This window comes from Mauremys mutica, chromosome 16 (assembly GCF_020497125.1).
Source record: "Mauremys mutica isolate MM-2020 ecotype Southern chromosome 16, ASM2049712v1, whole genome shotgun sequence".
NCBI lineage: Eukaryota > Metazoa > Chordata > Testudines > Geoemydidae > Mauremys > Mauremys mutica.
The window spans coordinates 340,982-362,397 of record NC_059087.1 but is presented as its reverse complement, the minus strand read 5'-3'; the positions used below and the strand labels follow the sequence as shown (position 1 = coordinate 362,397).

Genomic DNA, 21,416 nt, shown 5'->3' with positions numbered 1-21,416 from the left:
AGCCTGCTGTGCAGCTTAGAGGGAACTTAGGTCTGCATTGACCTATAAAAGAGTATATCCCATATTGGGTCACAGATTCAGAGATTTAAAAGCCATAAGGAACCATGTGATCATCTAGTACAACTTTCTGCACAACACAGGCCATAGAATTTTACCCATTAATTCCTGTATCATGGCCATATCATCTGGCTGAGCTAAAGCAGGTCTTTTAGAAAGACATTCAATCTTGATTTAAATATTTCACATGATGGAGAATCCACCAAATCCCTTAACATGTTGTTGTAATGGTAATTACCCTCGCAGTTAAATTCAGACTGGAAATAAGGTACACATTTGTTTTCTAGCTTCAACTTCCAGCCATTGGATCCTGTTATGCCTTTGTTTGTGAGATTGAAAAGCCCTGTACTATCTAAAATTTTCTCCCCACATAAGTGCTTATAAACTTCAATCATGTCAGCTCTTATCTTCCCTTGGGTCAACCAGACAGACTGATCTTCTTACCTTCTCACTGTCTAAGGCAGATTTTCCAGACCTCAGATCATTCTTGAAACTCTTGTCTGACCGCTTTCCAGTTTTTCAACATCCTTTTTGAAAGGTGGATCTGGATCCAGACACCATTTTCAGTAATGGTTTCACCAGTTCCATATACTCAGGTGGTACCATCTTTCTGCTCCTAGTCATAATTGCTCTGCTTTTATACATACATCTTGGCTCTCTTAGCCACTACATCACAGAGGGACACAGTTCAGTTGGTTGTCCATTTTGACCCCTAAATTCTTCTGAGTCCGTGCTTTCCAGAATACATTCTTCCAGCCTGTGTGTGTAACCTACATTATTTCTTCCTAGATGTATGAAGTTGTATTTGCTGAATTACAGCACATGTACTTTGGAATAAGGCTACGTTTTAGTCACAGGTATTTTTAGTAAAAGTCATGGACAGGTCATGGGCAGTAAGCAAAAATTCATGGCCCATGACCTGTCCATGACTTGTACTATATACCCCTAACTAAAACTTGGGCTGGGGGGTAGGGAGTGTGGCCTGGAACCCCCGCTGGTGTTGGGATGGGAGGGTTGGCACGGCTAGCAGGCTCCCTACCTGGCTCCACATGGCTCCCCAGATGTGGCATGTCCCTGCAGCTCCTAAAGGGAGAGAAGGCTAAGGGGGCTCTGCGTGCTGCCCCTGTCATGAGCGACGGCTCCACAGCACTCATTTACCCGGGAACTGCAACCAGTGGGAGCTGCGGAGAAGAGGTGCCTGCAGGCAGGGGCAGCACACAGAGCCCCTCCGCCTAGGAACTGCAGACACATGCCAGTTGCTTCTGGGGAGCCCTCCCGAGGTAAGTGCTGCCATGCACCCCAGCCCCAGTCCTGTGCCCCCTCCCACACCCAAACTACTGCTGCTGCAGGGGGTGGGTGTGTTGGTAGCCTGAGACTGCCCCAGCCCCGGAGCCAGCCGCACTGGCTGGTGCAGAGGTCACAGAAACTCACGGAATTCATGACCTCTGTGACAGACAGACATGCAGCCTTAACTTTGAATTGAGCCCAGCTTACCAAGGAATTGAGACCACTGGGTCTAAATGACCTCTGTCTGTCTGTCTTTTAATAGATGCTGTATAACATCTTACCTAGTTACTCTAGAAATAGAAAGTATTTTGTCGTTGGTCTTTTTCTCCAAATAGAGAACAAAAGTTCGTCTTGAATACATGCCTTTTCTGATTGATTGATTGTTGACAATTTTACCACTTCTCGTAACAGACTTATTACTGGGTGGTTGTTTTTTTTTTCTGTTTCATTATTCCTTTTTATTGTCCTTTTCCCTACTATCCAAAGACTTTTCCTTGGCACTTTTGACTTCCTTTATCCATTTCTATTTTATAGTTATTGCTATCAATTTCCTCATTTGCTAAATATATATATTTTTATTTTGTAGTGTGCTTTCATTCCTCTTTTTAGTCAGAGTGGCTTTTTATTTGAAGAAAGTCGTCTTTTGTGATTGTAGAGCTGTAAGTGTTTTGGGGATCTAGCAAAATAAAATATTCTTAAACAATTCCCAATTATCACTCACATTTTTCTGTTTAAATTTTCCCTCTCAATCAGTTCTGCTCATTTTTTTTTTCAGGTTTGGAAAACTACTTCTCTCCAAGTGCCATGTGTGTGCGTGCTCACACACGCATAGGTTTTGGTTGGTTGGTTTTATGTTTTTGTTTTTTAATTGGTTAGGACTGTGTTCTGTTTGCACAGAGAATGTTTAACTCAGTGATAAGTTGATCGATCACACTCCTCCCTGTAGCATGTGTCATTTCCAGAGTGTCTCCCACAGAGAGAGAAGCCTAATCAGGATCTGCTTAGCTTATGAGACTTGACACCCATCTCAGCCTGAGAAGATATGGTTACAGATGTTAATTGTTAGGAACAGCATTATTTTTCTGCTATTCCAATTGCCTCAATCCCTCAAGCAGCAACGTTGTGTTTTATATTGTAGAATTCCATGAACAGGCTTGCAGTGCAGGCACTGGAAAAGATGGAAACCAGGAAGTTCAAGTCCAAAAATAAGGGTCACCGTGAAGGAAGCTGTGGAGCTCTGGACACACTAAGCAGCAGTTCAACCTCTGACTGTGCCATCTGCCTGGAGAAATACATCGATGGGGAGGTAAAAGAAAGCAGTTTCTCTAACCTGGTTGGCTGATGCTGCTGGGCCAGTTTTGACACGGTTGTCACCTAATGGGTATTTGGTGGCACATGAACCAAGAGTGGGGATCAGTGGGTAGGAGGTGTGGCAGTGTTGATTGCATCCAGCTGAAAATGTAGGGAAGTCTCCTTCTCCAAAACCGGATCTCATAGACCCGGTGTAGTTAATAGATGCACCATGGGCCAAATGTGGACTTCCAGATGCTTTTGAGTGGACCCCGAAATCTCTTTATTTACTTATCATTGTTGTTTTTTATTATTATTTTCTCTGGAGTCTGGACCTTGGTCACCCTGATTTCAAGGACTATGTCAGCAATTACATTTTGTATGAATGGGTCATCTCATAGCTCCATAGACTCATTCAGGAAGAACAACAACGACTGCACTCACCACAGAGCCATTTGTCTAGTTGTGTTGATTGAGCTGCATGTTTTCATACATGACACTGTGCTCCAGGCTGTGCAAAGCAGTTCTTATCAAAGTCATAGACATCCACCCTGACAGCCTGGCACCATGTAATGCTCAAAGATCGAGTCACAAATATTTCTTGGGTGCAGATTTTGTTTGAGCATCTTTAGAAGTGTTTCATCTGCACTCCATGCCTGTCGTTGCTAGATCTTAATTCATATGCAGAATTTGTTTTGATAAATGGGTCTCGGGTATACAAATTACATAATCAGTCCATCTCAGTTGATGATAAATCAAAATCTAATGACCCTCAATACCAGCCAAACCAGCTTGCACTAAGACTTCTGTGTGGGACACCTGGTCCTGCCGTTTGGTGCCCAGTAGTCATTGTAGGTGTCACAAGTGGAAACTTCCAAGCTTTTTAATGTGCCGTTGATAACAGGTCCATGTTTCACACCTGTAGAGAATATCATGAGGACAACAGCATTATAGATTTAGATTTGCATCTGTAAACAGATTCCATGTTGCTTCCAGATTTAGTGATAAAGGCAACCATATGATGCACTGACTTTCTTAATTCACATATCCACTCTGTGATTGATTTGCACTTCATTGTTTAACATGCTGCCAAGATAAGTAAACTGTTTGGCAGCTTGGAGTGTGGTATCTTCCAAGCTTATTGATGGTTCTCGAGAAATTTGCTGAGGAGCTGGCTGGTACATAGCTTCAGTTTTTGTTCGGCTGAAGGTAAGACCAAAGTATAAGCAGCCTTAGCAAAGCAGTTTGTAAGATCTTGTTGTGCTGCTTCAGAGTGTGCCATCAAAGGCGAAGTCATTCCCAGAGAGCAGTAAAGTGTTGCTTTAGGAACTGCACTCTTGATGCGTGGGCTGCTTTTAAAGAGTGAGATATGAAATAAGATCAGGATGTAAGGATGTTTTCAGATCCATAGGTTACTTTACAAATCTAGCAAAGCAGAAAACCACTGCTTGCTGTTGCAGGCAAAAACACTGCTAATTCCAGAGTTCCCATCCAAGGGACAGGGTTATTTCAGAATATGTACAAAGTGCCACACCCCAGTAATCAGTTGAAGATGGCCAGCCAATGAACTGACTGAGTATATACAGACAAGGCTGTACACAAACAAAAGCAAAGACTTAAGTCTGAGTACATTCTTTTAGACCCAAGACCTTGTATCAAACACCCCTCTCCTCTGATCTGATGTTTTATGACCAAATACAAGATTCTGCCTTACATCGTAAATTGTATAACATACCTATTTATTAACAGTAACAAAACTATCAATCTTAATGTTTGACAGAGACATTGGGGACTTCCTGTGTTTACCCTGATTATATTTGGCTGGGTCATCGTAATATTGCATTCTTTCTTCATCCTTGGAACCTCATACCCAAATCAGAGGCATTCTAAGGAGTGAAATAACAAGATACTTAATAAGCCAAAAACCTTGTTTTGCACTTCTTCCCAAAAAAGGATAATTCAAAGATCTGATGAACCAAACTAAACTAGGCCTACATTTATATTGAGTATGCATTTGCTTCTATATATTACTAGCTCGTATATGATACATGTGTATGTATGATCCATTAAATACACTTAGGCCCTAACCATTTTATATGAGAGGTTCACCCAATCATTGTCTCACATCCTTACAGAGGAAATACCTTGGAAGAAGCTCAAAGGTACAGAAAATGACTTCTAACCTCTCGGCCTCCATCCGTGTTAGTGCCATAGTGAAAGGTGCCCGGCTGCCGTCTCCCCTATGACAACACTCAGAGGAACTAAGGAGGAGAATGAATCAAAGAGCATGGCCCAAAGGGAAGGGACAATTTAAAATCTCAGCATGAAGTTAGACACTGGATTAAAAAAAAAGAGACACTGCCTTTTTAAAAATGTTGTTCTCCTCAAATAAAAAATACACCCTTTGTTAGACGTGAAAAAATAAAATAACTGCTGCAGTAACTCAATGCAGCACGTGCACAGCAGTCAAGGATGCACTGAATGTGGCCCTTGGGAACACTGTCAGACAAAGCTCAAAATTAGCTAGAACTGTTCGGTGCTGCTGGAGGTAGGCTAGAGGCTTCAGAGGGAAGAGTAGCTTGAGAGGAGGACAGGCTGCAACAGGAAAATGAGCTCAACAGGGTTGCTGAGCATGGAGATGCTCACCATATGAATCAACAAAAAATCTCTCCAGCCACTATGCTCTTAGTTATTGTTAACAGAGGTTGGTGGCTTTTCCTCCCCTCTTCCAGCCAGGGGCTGGAAATTGACCTGATATGTAGCTAAGCCAGAAGAACTATGTGTGGGTTGCGAGTATTCATGCTTTTTTAGGAAGAGTCCTCTAATTTTCTTCTTTCCCCCAACAGGAGTTGCGGGTGATTCCCTGCACTCACAGATTCCACAAAAAATGTGTGGATCCCTGGCTGCTGCAGCATCATACTTGCCCCCACTGCCGACATAACATTATAGGTAAGTGTTGCCCCTCAAATGCACACGGAAATAGGGCCATTTCTGGACTTCTCAGCTCTCTGGATGGAGGGGAAATTGTGTATTTCTGTACACTCTTAGGAAAATCTCTTCTGTGATTGGTCTGTATTGTAATACAATCCTGGTACTTCCTTCAATTATGCCAGCTGGAAATAGAAGTCAATTAAGTATGTTTCTTTGAGAGTGACCCCATGTCCTAAAACAGCCAGAACACTTTCCTACCATATTCCTGGGCACATGCCCACCAGAGGGCAGCATCTGTCAGCCTGTAGAAAAGAAGCACAAATAAAATTCACCCAAGTTCACTGTATTTATACGGGGAAATACAAAGAAAAGCAAATTAATTAAAAGCAGCTGGTATATGGGAGGGAGTTGTAAAATTCCTGGATTCCTCTGTGCAGTGACATAGAATGTGGTTCTTTCATTGACTTGAAAACATTTTCCATTTAAATAATTTGTAAGAAGAATGAAAAAAGTTGGGCAGAGGTGAGTGTTACTAACTCAGAGGGCTGGGAATGCTGAGTAGGCAGCATCTGCTTATGCAGAGGAAGAAGCTGAAGTCACTTCTCTTTCTCCTGTGGCCAATAGACCCAGGTGTTTCAAAGAACTTCTGGGCACGTGTGCTTGTGTTGATTGTGTTACTTCTCCAGAGCAGGCTGGCACTTTTACTCACTGTTGCAGTCTGCCAGGTAACAAACCCTTAGCAGAGTGGCTGCATTTCCAGGACACAGTTTGTTTTTCTCCCCATCCAGAACAAAAGAAGGGAAACCCAGGCCCGGTATGTTTGGAATCCACCAACCCAGTGCGCAGCCGGCAGCAGAGGGTGATTCTTCCAGTTCATTATCCTGGCCGAGTGCACAGGACCAGCCAGATAACTGCATATCCCACCCGGACTAGCATGGACCCCCATGGAAATCCCATTACGGTACTTACAGTGGACCGGCATGGTGAGCAGAGCCTGTATCCAGCACAGTCCCCTGCTTACATCCAAAGTTACCAGCCTGTTCACTTGGATCATGCCTTGAACACACATCGCTGTGGCCTGGAGCACAGAGCTTATTCTCCAGCTCATACTTTCCGAAGGGCCAAGTTCAATGGACGTAACTTCTCCAAAGCAGCTTGTTTTTCCCAGTATGAGACCATGTACCAGCACTACTATTTCCAAGGCCTTAGCTACCCTGAGCAAGATGGACAGTCTCCAGCTGGCATTGCCTCAAAGGGTCCCTCCCGTGCCTTCCAGCCTGGTGGCAGCATGCTGTTCCCTCCTGTGGTACATGTAATGCCCTCCTCCCACTTGGAGAGTGGCAGCACCTCCAGTTTCAGCTGCTATCATGGTCACCGCTCAGTGTGCAGTGGTTACCTGGCTGACTGCCCAGGCAGTGACAGCAGCAGCAGTAGTTCTGGTCAGTGCCACTGCTCCTCCAGTGATTCCATGGTTGACTGTACAGAGGTCAGCAACCAGGGGGTCTATGGAAGCTGTTCCACCTTCCGTAGTTCTCTGAGCAGTGACTACGACCCTTATATTTACCGCAGCAAGAGCCCCTGCCGAGTGGGGGATGCTGGTGGTACAAACCGTGGGACAATAGTTCTCCTGGAGAGCCCCCATCAGGACGAGCTTCTGGCACATGGGCACGCTCTGATGGGTGCTGACTGTCGGCCTGTGCCAGCTTCTTCCTCAGGGGACCAACTTTCTAACTGCAGCATGGAGATGAACTACAGCAGTAATTCCTCACTAGAGCACAGGGATTCAAATGGCACTACCTCAGAGGGAGGCCTCGAGGCTACTCCCAGTGCTGCCTTGGATGTTAAAAGGAACTGGAAAGGTCCAGAAGTAGCAGGACCTCTGATGGAGCAAGCATGTGCTTGCTGCTTTGAGCTCCAGCACTCTGCCCTGGAGCCCAGCAGTGGGACAACAGACTGCGGTGCACTCTTCTTGGGCTCCCCACTTTGGGGAGGGTGTGGCCCGGGGCTGGAGCAGCAGCCAGGTAGTTCCCCAGGCTTGTACAGTATTAACTCAGACCACTTGCATAGGACAGATGGGGTGAAATATGAGGGCTTGCCCTGCTGCTTCTATGAAGAGAAGCAGGTTGCCTGTGGTGGCACCAGTAGCAGTGGAGGTGGTGGCTGTTACACAGAAGACTATGCAGTGAGTGTACAGTACACACTTCCTGATGAGGCCTTGCCAAGCTGCTATAGGGGGGTGCGTGACATAGGTCAACGCATTCCTATCATTCCTGAGGACAGAGACAGTGAGCTAATCCTGCCAATAGAGTGCCGAGGGACCCACGGAGGCTGTACTTCCTGGGATGGGACGCCTGAAATGGACGTTCATCTACACCGCCAAGGTCTAGGAGAGCTACAGGAGGAGAGGGAGGTGTGCTACCGGGCAATGTCCTTCCTGCAGCAGAACTGCTCTCGGGACGAAGAAACGACGATGCTCTTTCACAACCCCACTCTGAGCTCCCAGGAGGCAGCAGCAACCACAAAAACTGCAGGTAAGAGTCAGACATGGTTTTTCTCCAGCACCTTCCAGTCTCAGAGTGTGGTGAAGAGAGTGTCATGTCGGCTGCACTGGTGTTCACAGAGATGGTCCACACATAATGAAAGTTACAGCTCATGGTCTGGAGAAGTGGAACTGCAGATGGTTCCAGTCTATAATCTACATTTTTACAAAAACTGCCTATATTAGCCTCTTCTCCTCAGAAAACATCCTCCATTGCTCCCCTGCTGCAGTTTCATTGGTGGGAGTGCTAATATGCCATCTAGCCATGCTCGTAGCAGCTCTAGACACCAATGGTGAAAACACAAGTGGCTGCTGGCACCTAATCTAAACTAGGGCTCTCACCATTGCCACAGCCAGTGGCGCTGAACCAGTGTTAGAAGCAGGGAAACTCAGGGAAAATGGCCAGTGCAGAAAAGGCCAAAGTGCCATGCATGGGATAGGTGAGGAGACTGGTGACCCTGAGGAGGATGAAAAGGGGTGGTGGAAAGTCTGGGATGGCCTCAGAGGAGAGTGCATGGAAAGGGAGGGAGGTGCAGGCCCCCTGATGCTTCAGAAGCATGTGTGGGAGCGAGTCTGGACTGGTGACAAAGTAATTAGTGGCAGAGGAAGAATCACCACTTAGGCTGCTCCTTCTCCTTCCCCGACCTCTTTCTTGGATGTGCCTGCGTTGTTTAATAATTTCTTTTATCCCTTCAGGCTCTGGATCTCACCCCCTGGAAAGAAGCCAAATGGGTGACTAGGCCTGGCCAGACTGCTACAGATAGACAAGGAGAACTTTTTATGGAGACTCCAAATTATGCTGGACTTTCTTTCAAACTTTTTTAGCTTTGACAAACACACAAAAGTGGTAATGTAGAGAAGCCCCCCCTCTCCCAAGCTGGACTGAGCCTTCCCTCCATTCCTTGCCAGCTTTGTGCCTCCTTCAGTCCTGGGTTTATGTAAGTGAACAAAACCCATGCAGAGCAGCTCTGAGCTCTAGTGCTATTTTTATACTAGTGACAAAAAGTGTTCTTTAACTATATATTTTTTTAAAAACCATTGTGCCAGCTCTTGCTGGCAAGTGACACTGCTGCATTAAACAAAGCACAGTATGTATAGATACTAGGGCTGTCAGTTAATCACAGTTAACTCCCATGATTAACTCAAATATTAATCGCGATTTAAAAAAAAATCGTGATTAATTGCAGCTTTAATCACACTGTTAAACAATAGAATACCAGTTGAAATGTATTAAATATTTTGGATGTTTTTCTACATTTTCAAATATATTGATTTCAGTTACAACACAGAATATGAAGCGTACAGTCCTCACTTTATATTTATTTTCATTACAAATATTTTCACTATAAAAACGCAAGAAATAGTATTTTTCAATTCACCTCATACAAATAGTGTAGTGCAATCTCTTTATTGTGAAAGTGCAACTTACAAATGTAGATTGATTTTTTTGTTTATATAACTGCACTCAAAAACAAAACAATGCAAAATTTTAGAGCCTACAAGTCCACTCAGTCCTACTTCTTGTTCAGCCAGTCGTTAAGACAAACAAGTATGTTTACATTTACAGGAGATAATACTGCCCACTTCTTATTTACAATGTCACCAGAAAGTGAGAAAAGGCATTCGCATGGGACTTTTGTAGCTGGCACTGCAAGCTATTTATGTGCCAGATATGCTAAACGTTTGTATGCCCCTTCATGCCTCGGCCACCATTCCAGAGGACGTGCTTCCATGCTGATGATGCTCATTTAAAAAAAAAAAAGGTTAATTAAATTTGTGACTGAACTCTTTGGGGGAGAATTGTACTTCTCCAGCTTTGTTTTACTCACATTTTGCCATATATTTCATGTTATAGTAGTCTCAGATGATGACTCAGCACATGTTTATTTTAAGAACACTTTCACTGCAGATTTGACAGAACACAAAGAAGGTACCAGTGTGCGATTTCTAAAGATAGCTACAGCACTCAACCCAAGGTTTAAGAATCTGAAGTTCCTTCCAAAAGCTCAGAGGAATGAGATGTGGAGCATGCTTTCAGAAAGCTTAAAAGAGCAACACTCCAATGCGGAAACTACAGAAACGGAACCACCAAAAGAGAAAATCAACCTTTTGCTGGTGGTATCTGACTCAGATGATGAAAATGAACGTGCATTAGTCCACACTGCTTTGTGTCGTTATCAAGCAGAACCCATCATCAGCATGGACGCATGTCCTCTAGAATGGTGGTTGAAGCATGAAGAGACGTATGAATCTTTACCGCATCTGGCATGTAAATACCTTGTGACACCAGCTACAACAGTGCCATGTGAACGCTTGTTCTCACTTTCTGGTGACACTGTAAACAAGAAGTGTTAGACCCGCAATAGAGGTCTCCCTATGGGATGGCGAGCAGACAGATACTAGACACAGTGTTGATATATAATACTCTAAATGCTCACAAACCTTACTCACTCGACATTCACATCCCAAACATACTATACCAGAGTCCAAAGGTCAGAATGGTCCCGCTAGCCAATCGAGATTCCTTCCATCCACATGATCATAAACTGCGGGGAGCTGGTGAAAACCACATCTATATCCACACGGGGCAACTTTTTTTGCAGAAATCATAGGCAACCATTTCTAGTCCATTCCATTGCGTCACCGGTTCTTTGCCTTTGTTTAGTAGGCCTTCCACCCACACAGTTCCAAAGAGACAATTCTGGGTGGGCTGCCATGATCTCAGGCATGCCATTTTCTCCAATTCTTACACAATTTTATATCAGTCCAGCTGGTGGTATTTCCTTTTCTGCTGATTCTCCGTATTTTTCTTGGAACATAACAAGATTGTTTTTGCACAAATAGTTGTAATAGTTCTTGACCTTAAGTTCTTGCTTTGGTTGCCAGCTTGCAATGCACGTATTCATGTCAAGCACATGCCATTCGTACCAAGCCTCGATAACATATTACATGGATATATGAATAATAATGTATATAGATAACAGAATAGAAGCGGGCAGTATTATCTCCTGAAAGTGTAAATAAACTTGTTTATCTGAGTGATTGGCTGAGTAATAAATAGGACTGTGTGGACTTGTAGGCTCTAAAGTTTTACATTGTTTTATTTTTCAGTGCAGGTTTTTTGTACATAATTCTACATTTGTAAGTTCAACTTTCATGATAGATTGCACTACAGTACTTGTATTAGGTGAATTGAAAAATACTATTTCCTGTTTATTACAAATATTTTCACTGTAAATAAATAAAGTGAGGACTCTACACTTTGTATTCTGTGTTGTAATTGAAACCAATATATTTGAAAATGGAGCAAACATCCAAAAATATTTAAATTATATTGTATTCTATTGTTTAACAGTGCAATTAATTGTGATTAATTTTTTCAATCGTTTGACAGCCCTAATAGATACTAATCTCTCCCTAAACAAGTGCAGGCCTTTGATGAGCTCAGGGCTATACCTACCTTAGAAAACAAGTCAGCACCTTGAGTCAAAACTAGTCCAGGTGGATACAAATGATTAAACAATTCTTGGATGCTGCCCTGTCCTCCTTGTGGCAAATCTCAGTGGCAAGCAAGTTTTAGAATCTTTAAGGGGTGGATGGAAGATTGGCATATTGAAGTATTTTTGGCCCCATCTCTTACTCAAACAGCTTGGCTGCTAGGGGTCTGCATACAAGGTCAGCTTTCCTGAAGGAGTGCAGATGTGAGCTCATGTGGAATGCTTCCACTGTCACCTGCTGATAAAGAAGTTAGGACCTTTTATGCCTTCAGGCCTGTGGAGCAATAGGGAGCAAGTGACTTGCTACCACATCGAATGGCTGCGGGGATAACAGCTTCCCACAGAGAACCCCAGCATTCCTACTGCAGTTCTTCAGGAGAAACTGTCGCAAGAGAAACTAGCACATGTAATGATGTATTGCTTGTATGATATTTGTGGCTTGTTTTGGGTCAGTTGAGGAAACACTTGGATGGGGGTTACTGTCTTGTTTCCTTGGAGACTGCAAATGGATAATAATAGAATTAGTGCTTTCTGTCAACTAGCACATCTTGCATGTATGCACATTCATGGGGTTTTAGTTCCCAGAGTAAAGACTGGGTAAACTTGCTTTAGCCATTGTCTTTCTTTGCTGGAAGAGATGCAGTTGATGTGGCTTCCATAGATCAGTCTATCTTACAGGATTCGTTGGCCCATCCAGCCTTGCCTGTGTTCATGCCTTTGCTTACAGAGAGCACTGCATACCCCTTAAGTTTGGGCACATAGATCTGTTCATGTTTTTCTTATAGTGGGGAAGTTTTGTTACCATGAAATAATGCACATCATCCCTTCCAATAGCAATCGTTTCCTGTGGAAACTGTGGCTTCTGGATAAGAGGCCATGGCTGTCGTGCTGTGTGACTGAGAACACAGTTTGCACTTTTCTGTCTGTCTGGTGTACTCACACAGCAGGGATTTTCTTAAAGGGACCCTAACTAGTTTGTGCCCACAATGTAGGTCTTGTAAAATATGATTGGAAATGTTTTCATTACATTAAAAAAAATAAAAAATTTGTGAAGTTTATTTTAACTAAAACATTACCCTTTGTGGGACAGCATTGGGCTAGTCATGGGAACCAGGAAAAGGATTCTAATCAGTCTTGATGGATGTCCTGGATGAATTGGAAAAAAAGAAACAGAGCTTAAATAATACAAAATATTTTGGATTTTTACATTTCTTTTCACTTCTAATACTCTACAGTGTTCCCAAAAAAACCACTAGGAAGGATAAATATATTTAAAGGAACCCCTGTCTCTCTCTAAATGAGTAACCATGAGTGTAGCTTTTCAGAGACTTGGTATGTCTTGCAACAAGATACAGGAGCTGTGCTATAAAATTAAAACCCATTACAGTAAACATATTTCCTATGTATAAAGAGGCAGAAACCAAGCAATATCTTCTCTGAGTACCAGTGACATGGTGTGTTTGTGGGAATGAAGCTGTGGGATTTTATCACATTTTCCACTTTGAATACACTCACCTTCCTCCCCCCCACCCCCAAATAAATGCACTATAGAGGAGGTATGTATTTACACATCTTGTATTTACACATCTTGGGTGTGCTGAGAACCACCAAGTCTTTGGCCACTCAAGATACTTGGCATACTGTAACTAGCATAGATTGAGGTACGGTAAAACATGGTGTAAAATGTCTATCTGAATGTTTTGGTTCATGTGTTCCCATCCACATGGGTATGGTCTTACTCAGAAGACCTGGAAATGCCAACCAATCATGCCACTCCCTCCCTGCAAACCATTTTGTAGAAATACATTCTCTTTAGTTCCCATTTCTGATCTTGTTACCTTCTGCATTTGCTCATTTTCACTGCGGAAAGCCCATTGGGACTAATGTGTCTGCAATGTCACATAGGCTGATTAGCCACAATTGATACTATTTTAAAACAAAAATGCCTTTCTGTTACTTAAATAAACTGTTGCCGTTGTGTTGGGCTCAGGAGGCACTATTTAAAATGTTTAATTAAAATTTATTCTGTAGCACTTAAAAATGGTTTTGTATAAACTTTGGTGTAAAGATTTGTAATAATATAGTCAAAGGGCTCTTTCTCCATTACCATTTTTTTTACTGTTTTAAAGGCTAGGAAACAACTTGTGTATATTCTGTATATGTATAGCAGCACATTTCATTTATGGAAATATGTTCTCAGAATATTTATTTACTAATATATTTATCTTAAGCCATGTCTTATGTTGAGAGTGTGTGACATTATTGGAATAATCATTGAAAATCACTAACATGAGGCCCTGTAAATACATGATAATTGCACACAAAGATTTTACAATATTTGCTGACCAAAAAATGATTTAAAGCAAGTCGTAGTTCTCTACAGTTTTGTAACAAAGTGTACAAATGTCTGTTTAAAAAAAAACAAAACAAAATACAGTTTTATCAAGTATATTTTGAAAATTGTCGTGTTTTGTGGGGAAAAGCTGATTCAGTGTTGTGCCTCTAAAGAAAATCCTGGGGGGCTGCATGTGAAATACTTTAAAATAAACTAAGCTTTCACAGGAGGCCTGTGAAAGTTCTACTGTGAAGACTGGTTTAGTAGTACAACACTTAGAAGCATGTATCTCAGTAGAAGTGTGTGTAAATGCCTCTTTCCAAGCTGTCCATCCACCATTAAACTCTCCTAACCGAATTCCTTTCTTAGACTCACTTTTCATGATGTCCATAAGAAGTGACCTGATCATAACTACTATGAACTATTGTAAGTGAATAAAAACTATTTTCATTTGCCCACCAGGATGTAGATATGACTAGAGTAAAAGTGATCTTTTCAACCTTCCTCCCTCTAACCCTTCGTCTTACTGTTTGGTGCCCCTATTCATGGGCCTTATCTGGTGTTAGATTTATAAGCCCTTTGAGGCGAGAACTGTCAGTCTACCTTACTGTAAAGTGCCTAGCATATTTCTGCATACTCTAAAATAGTAGTTAATGTTTAACCCTGGCACACGCTTACCTACAGTATAAAGCCAACTTACAATATGACAATACACTGCAGTACACTGAAAATAGAGCAGTTATTTGAAGATTAAACTAAAAACAATAACTAAAATGTTTTCAGTGTATCTGTCCTGGAAACATTCACTGACTGCTGATCTTTTCTAGCTCTTTTTTGTTGATTTTTCCTCCTTGTCTCACTGTAGTCTAACTACATAAAAATTAGGTTAAAACAGTCTTAAATTAGCTATACTGGACCATGATCAAAGGGCAATGATAATCTTGGGTGGAGATGAAGGGAGAGAGACATGTTAGGCCTGATCTTTGCCAAACTTGAACTGTTTAGGCTGAAGTTTTCAATGCAAAGTATTTGCCTCAACCTGAATTTATTTTGGAAAACTTCAGTCAGAACAGTTCCAATATTTTCAAGAATAAGGCCAGTGAAACATACCTTTTGCCTAGGTTAAAAAAATTATTAAGATTCCCCAAACAACTGAAGGAAAGGGTGAGGTGTATGCCTTTGTAGGTAACCTCCTCATGCCATCCTCTCCAAAAACAAGCTCAGTCTTGAAACAAGTTAAGATATTTTGCCTTCAAAACTCCCTTTGGAAGGCTGTTCCAGAATCTTCATCTAATTTCAAGACTCAGCTTGCTGATGGCCAATTTATATCCATTTGTTCTGGTGCCAAGGAGACTTTGGAGAAATGGGCCCATGCTCATAGTCAATACTCTCCCCCCAGAGTCTGGGTTTCTGCCTTAACCAACAAGCAGCCCAGTCTGTTAATTTCTGTACAAATGCAGAGGGCTATTATCCCCCAGTCCATCTTCCTGCTCTAAATGTCTATGTACAGGCCCATCCCATCCAAAATGGCTGCCTTAATCACATCATAGTCTCTTGCTGGTACATTATTGAGAGCCATATATGCTCCCTGTGCTTCCCCAGTTAAGCAGGGTGCCAGCCCAAGGGCCCACATTGTTCTGTCCTAACCAGCTCCTGCTGTCACCCTTTTGAAAGTACTAAAAACATATCAGGGTTGTCCACAGGCTCCATTCTGCAGAGACCTGCCCCTTGTGCCCAGTTTCTGTTTCCAATTGCAGGACTCTCAAAGCTTTGCTGGAGGAGTTGCTGAACCTGGGCTTGCTCCTTTATAAATTCCTGCAGGCTGTTTTGCTGCTTTGCCTGCCAGGCAAGCAAAGACTGTTTCTCTACGTGGTGGGATTGTTGGAAGGCTACAGGGTCTTCTACAGCTCTTTGCTGCTCCACCAGCCATTGCAGCATTCCCTCCAGCATCCAGACTGCCAAACCTCTCTGACAGGTTCTCCATTCGCAAAGATATAGGCAACTTCCAGACAAGCCCCTGAGTTGTGACAGAGTGGCATGCTCCATGCATGGCTCTTCCACAAACACAGACCTTGCTGACACCTTGCTTGTCAAATACCCCTCTGTAATTTATGTACAGTGTTTTAATCCTCCTCCACCAATGCATAGCAATGTCTCTACACCTTTACGCTGTATCTCAGGTTTCCAACCCATTCCCCAAAAGGGAGGTGGGGGGGGGAGAGACAAGTTGGTTCTACTCAGAGGACTCTTCTAGCCTTTCCCCCCCCAAACACTTCTTCCTGTGCCCTTTTATACAGATTCACTGTTAATGGGCTTAATTGATGCACCAGCCCCAATCTGGCTTGTAATCAGGTACACATCTGTCCAGTTAGACCTTCTCTAGGGAGAACCTAATTAATACTAAAAGTGACTAGAGTGCTGGCCCTTTAGTCACAAATGGTAATAAATCTCTCTCTACTGGAAATACCTTGCCTAATACATCCTAGGATTGCATTAGCCTTTTTCCTGGTTGTATCACATTGGTCACTCATAGTCATCCTGTGTTTTGACCAGTACCCCCAGGTTTTTCTCCTACTCTGCTTCCAATTGGTAAGCTCCCAGTTTATAACAAAAATTCTTGGTCGTAGTCCCTAAGTGCATGAACTTGCATTTTGCACTATTAAATTTCATCCTATTTCTATTACCCCAGTTTTCAAGGTTGGCCAAATGTAGGATATTCCAGTCCTCCTCTGATTGGCAATACCTCCCACATTGTGTCATCACAAATTTTATTAGCACACTCCCACTTTTTGTGCTAAGGTCGGTAATTAAAATGTTAAGTAAGACTGGTCCCAAAACCAGTCCCTGAGGAACTCTACTTGTAACTTCCCACAAGCCTGACAGTTTGCCTTTCAGTATGACTGGCAGTAGTCTCTCTGTTAATCAGTATGTTAACAACCTTTTGATTCCCATCTACTTTAATTTCCCATGTGGAACTGTATCAAATGCTTTACTGAAATCCAGACAGATTAGGTCTACTGCATTTTCTTTGTCTAGAAAATTAGTAATCTCAAAGAAAGAGATCAAGTTGGGCAGGCACAATCTACCTTTTGTAAAAGCATTTTGTATTTTATCTCAGTTACCGTTTATCTCTCTTTCAAAATTTGTTCTAAGACCTGGCATACAGCTGAGGTTAAACTAACGGGTCTGTAGTTTCCCAGATCTCCCCCTGCCCCCCCTCCCCCTTTTTTCAATTCTGCAATCATAAGGCATGATCTCAAGTTAATGGATTCATTAAAAATCCAGCCTATTGGGCTAGCAATTTAATGTGCCAGTTCCTTTAATATGCTTGGCTGGTGATTAAGTTGCCTGAGTTTGCCACATCTGAGTGTAACCCAATTTCTGTTGCTATAGCTTTGTTTCCATTAGCCATGCAGCCACTGCCCCCCAGCTCCTCATTAAAAATGGAGGCAAAGTGTGTGTTTAAGTGTTGACCATTCCCAGATTATCTTTAATCTCCGCCATGTCCTCCGCAATGTTCCTGCTAATTTTTCCATCCATGTGCAGAATACATTTTATTTTGCACTGAGGTATGTGTGGATATGCACTACCAGTAGAAACAAAAAAACCTAGATATATATATCTTTTAAAAGTTACCATAGGCATAATTATTCCAGCTGGGACAAGTTGGTCATTTTTAGAACTCACTACTCAAATAATTATATTTGTGTAAGAGAAATAAAAATTATGAAATGCATAGACCAGTCAAAATACTAAAATAACACACTTTGAAATAATAATTACAGAAAATATATGTATCAGAGGGGTAGCCGTGTTAGTCTGGATCTGTAAAAGCAGCAAAGTATCCTGTGGCACCTTATAGACTAACAGACATATTGGAGCATGAGCTTTCATGGATGAATACCCACTTCGCATTGCAGGAAGTATCAAGTAGTAACAACACAAATATGTGTTGGAAGGTGGGTGGGTGGGTGTGAGAGAGAGAGAGAGAGACTGTGTGCTCTGACTGCTGGGGAAGTTTCTTTAAGGCACTCACTAAAAGCTCTCCTGTGTCCTGACCCCTGTCTCCCCTCCCCTGCTCTGTGTAGATGGGGTACATGGGCAGGAGGGAGGGGAGAGAGAGAGAGATGGTGTGAGCAAGGCACTCACTTCACTGCCCGGAGGCTCCTTCAGACCGCAGCAGCTCTCCTGCTTGAGTCCTGAGCCAGTCTGTCCCCTCTCCCCTGCTCTGCAGACATGGGTACAGGGGTGGGGGAGGGGGACACCCTGACATCAGCGCACACACACACCCACTCTGCGCAGCCAGCAGGAGGGTACTGGGAGCAGCTGCAGGAGCAATGTGGCTGCAAAGCAGTGGGAGGGGCACCTGAACACACGCGGCCAGATGTGCGTGGCTCTGCTAAGCAAGTGGGCGGCATTTGAATCTATCCTGGGCAACCATCCAACTGCGCAGCTTACAGGGAAGATAGGTCCTCAGTGGGCTCACTTCTTGTTTCCTTGTTTTCTTTTTATTATAGGGCTAGAGAACCTTATACTGTTGGTTTTACTTTCCTTTGCAATGTCCAGCTCTGTCTGGCTTTTGGAAGTTCTCACTTTATCCCTGTACTTTCTGACCTGCAAGAGGTAGGTAGCTTTCCTTGCAGAGCCATTCCTTCCATGCCTTGTGGGCTGTCTGATTTTTCTTTACAACCTGTTTGAGATGCTTGTTTAGCTGGTTTGGGCGGTAACGCTTCTGAGTCCCGTTCTCGTCTCCTCTCCTCCCCCCCCCCCCCCCCAGTATGGAACTTTGACTTAAAGTAATTCCAAGCCTCTTCCACATTCAGAGCCTTGTTCTTCATACCAGTCAACTTCCCTAACTAATGCCTGTAATTTTTTTTAAGTTTGCCCTTTTGAAATCAAGGATCCTAGTTGCAGACCTATTTTTGTTTAGCCTTCCATTTAGTTTAACTGAATTAGCTCCATTTAAATTAATTCAGGTTAATCGATCATTACATGAACCCAGGTTGTCCTTTACAACAAGGTCATCTATTAGGGCAGGGGTCTGTAACCTTGCACAAGTGCTGTGCTGAGTCTTCATTTATTCACTCGGATTTAAGATTTCACGTGCCAGTCATACATTTTAATGTTTTTAAAAGTTCTCTTTCTATAATATATATATATAAAATGATAATATAACTAAACTATTGTTGTATGTAAAGTAAATAAGGTTTTTAAAATTTTTAAGAAGCTTCATTTAAAATTAAATAAAAATGCAGAGCCCCCCAGACCGGTGACCAGGACCTGGGCAGTGTGAGTGCCACTGAAAATCAGCTTCAGTGCCACAGGTTGCCTACCCCTTATTATGTCCTAGGGGCAGCCGGTGTAGGAAGCAATCACTTGAGGCCAGAGAGCAGACAGCTAATCAAAACCTCCATTTTATTTACAGATCCAGAGAGCTCACTCAGCCAGTTGAAACCGGCTGAGCTAACCCTTAATAGTCTAACTCAGTTGCCATAGTAACAAAACCCATGACAACCAAATACACAACATATTCCTCCCCCCCTAATAAGAACATCCCCTAAATAAAACACACACTAAACTAGAGAAGGAGGGTAGACTGCCTCCATTCCCAGCTAAACCCTGGGGATTATTTTGCCCCATAACCGTGGGTTCGCCCTAACTAAAGATCCAGCCGATGAGGAGGCCTTCTGTCTCTAGGTGGATTACGGCGAACTTCTGGTGTTGTTGTACCCGAAAGTACTAGGGGCTCAGGGTCCGCAGCACGAATAGGTGAGGAGGTGGTATCAGCTCGTGCTGGGCAAAGGGGTATCTCAGCTGCCGGCGGTAATGGAGGAGAACAGTCAGGAACAGGTGACTCATGATTCGGTGTCTCACCAGGAGGGGTGAAGTCAGACCCCTCAACTGCAGATGGGTCCTGAAGACTGGCATGACCTGGCAACAGCTGATCTACATGTCGCCGCCAGGTAAGATTCTCTGCAGTCCGGACTGTATAGGAAACCGGTCCTGTTTGAGTGATGACTGTGGCTGGGACCCATTTAGCTCTGGAAGTATAATTCCGAGCCAAAACTGGCTGCCCCGGGCTAAAGGTTCGGTCTTTTGCTCTGGGTGCCCGTCTGATTACTTGATATTGCTGCTGATGTTGCACAGTTTGTCTGGGTTCAGAAGGTTTCAGCAGATCAAAGCAAGTGTGCAGCTGTCGTCCCATCATTAGAAAGGCTGGGGAAGCCTGGGTCGTAGCATGAGGTGTGTTTCTATAGGAAAGTAAGAAGGTATCCAGACGCTTTTGAATGGAGTGTTGTCCCTTTGCTGATTTCAAAGCGTTTTTCATTGTCTGCACAAATCTTTCAGCTAATCCGTTGGTGGACGGATGATATGGTGCTGACGTGATGTGGTGTATCCCATTTGCCTTCATAAAATTTTGAAACTCCTGAGAGACGAACTGCGGTCCGTTGTCGCTCACAAGTTGTTCTGGCAGACCAAAACGACTAAAGAGTCCTCGTAGTTTTTGGATAGTACTCTCTGCAGTAGTGGACTGCATTATAGAGACTTCTGGCCATTTAGAATGGGCATCTACTGCCACCAAGAACATGCTTCCTTCAAGGGGGCCAGCAAAGTCAACGTGAATACGTTGCCACGGGTTTTCAGGCCAGTCCCATGGGTGTAGGGGTGCCCACTGAGGTGCATTTCTTACACTCTGACATGACATACAAGCTTTTGCCTTCTCTTCAATAGCACTGTCCAATCTAGGCCACCAAAAATAGCTTCGTGCAATTTCCTTCATGCACACTATTCCACAGTGACCGGAATGTAGCTGTTCTAACATCTGTGATCTCAGGGGTGGTGGAATAATGACACGCTCCCCCCACAACAAACAACCAGATTGGACCGATAACTCCGTCCGCCTGGACATGTAGGGAACAAGGTCGGGTGAGACCGGAGAGGTTTGTCGAGATTTTCCATGCATCACCAGGTCCATAACTTGGGATAATACTGGGTCAACGTGGGTTGCCTTCTTTATCTGAGTAGCAGTGATGGGTGTATTCTCTACCTGTTCAAAGTAGAAGATTTCCTTTTGGGCACTATCTTGATGTTTGACCGGTAAAGGCAACCTTGAGAGGCCATCTGCATTGCCGTGCAGAGTGGATTTCCGATATTTGATTTCATGTGTGTGTGCAGAAAGTATCAATGCCCAACGTTGCATATGACTAGCAGCTAATGGGGGAATGCCTGTGTAGGGTCCAAAAATTGATGTCAGAGGTCGATGGTCTGTAAGAAGAGTAAACTTTCGCCCAAACAGGTACTGATGAAACTTCCTAATTCCAAAAACAATTCCTAATGCCTCACGTTCGATTTGGGCATAGTTAGTTTCTGCTTTGCTTAGAGTGCGTGAAGCAAAAGCAATAGGTCTTTCTTCTCCCGAAGGCATAATGTGTGACACGACCGCTCCCACTCCATAAGGGGAAGCATCGCAGGCCAATTG

General features: G+C 43.3%; 1 protein-coding gene across 1 annotated transcript in view; it reads left to right on the top strand.

Annotated features, from left to right (window-relative positions):
* The window catches only part of ZNRF3 (zinc and ring finger 3), a 73,978-nt gene extending 64,648 nt beyond the window's left edge, over positions 1–9,330 (top strand). Inside the window, exons 6-9 of the mRNA XM_044989499.1 lie at positions 2,483–2,650; positions 5,481–5,583; positions 6,354–8,096; positions 8,801–9,330. Of these exons, the coding sequence (XP_044845434.1) occupies positions 2,483–2,650; positions 5,481–5,583; positions 6,354–8,096; positions 8,801–8,844 (2,058 nt within the window). The 3' untranslated portion in view covers positions 8,845–9,330. The remainder of the gene's footprint in view (positions 1–2,482; positions 2,651–5,480; positions 5,584–6,353; positions 8,097–8,800) is intronic.
* Positions 9,331–21,416: the final 12,086 nt, after the last annotated feature.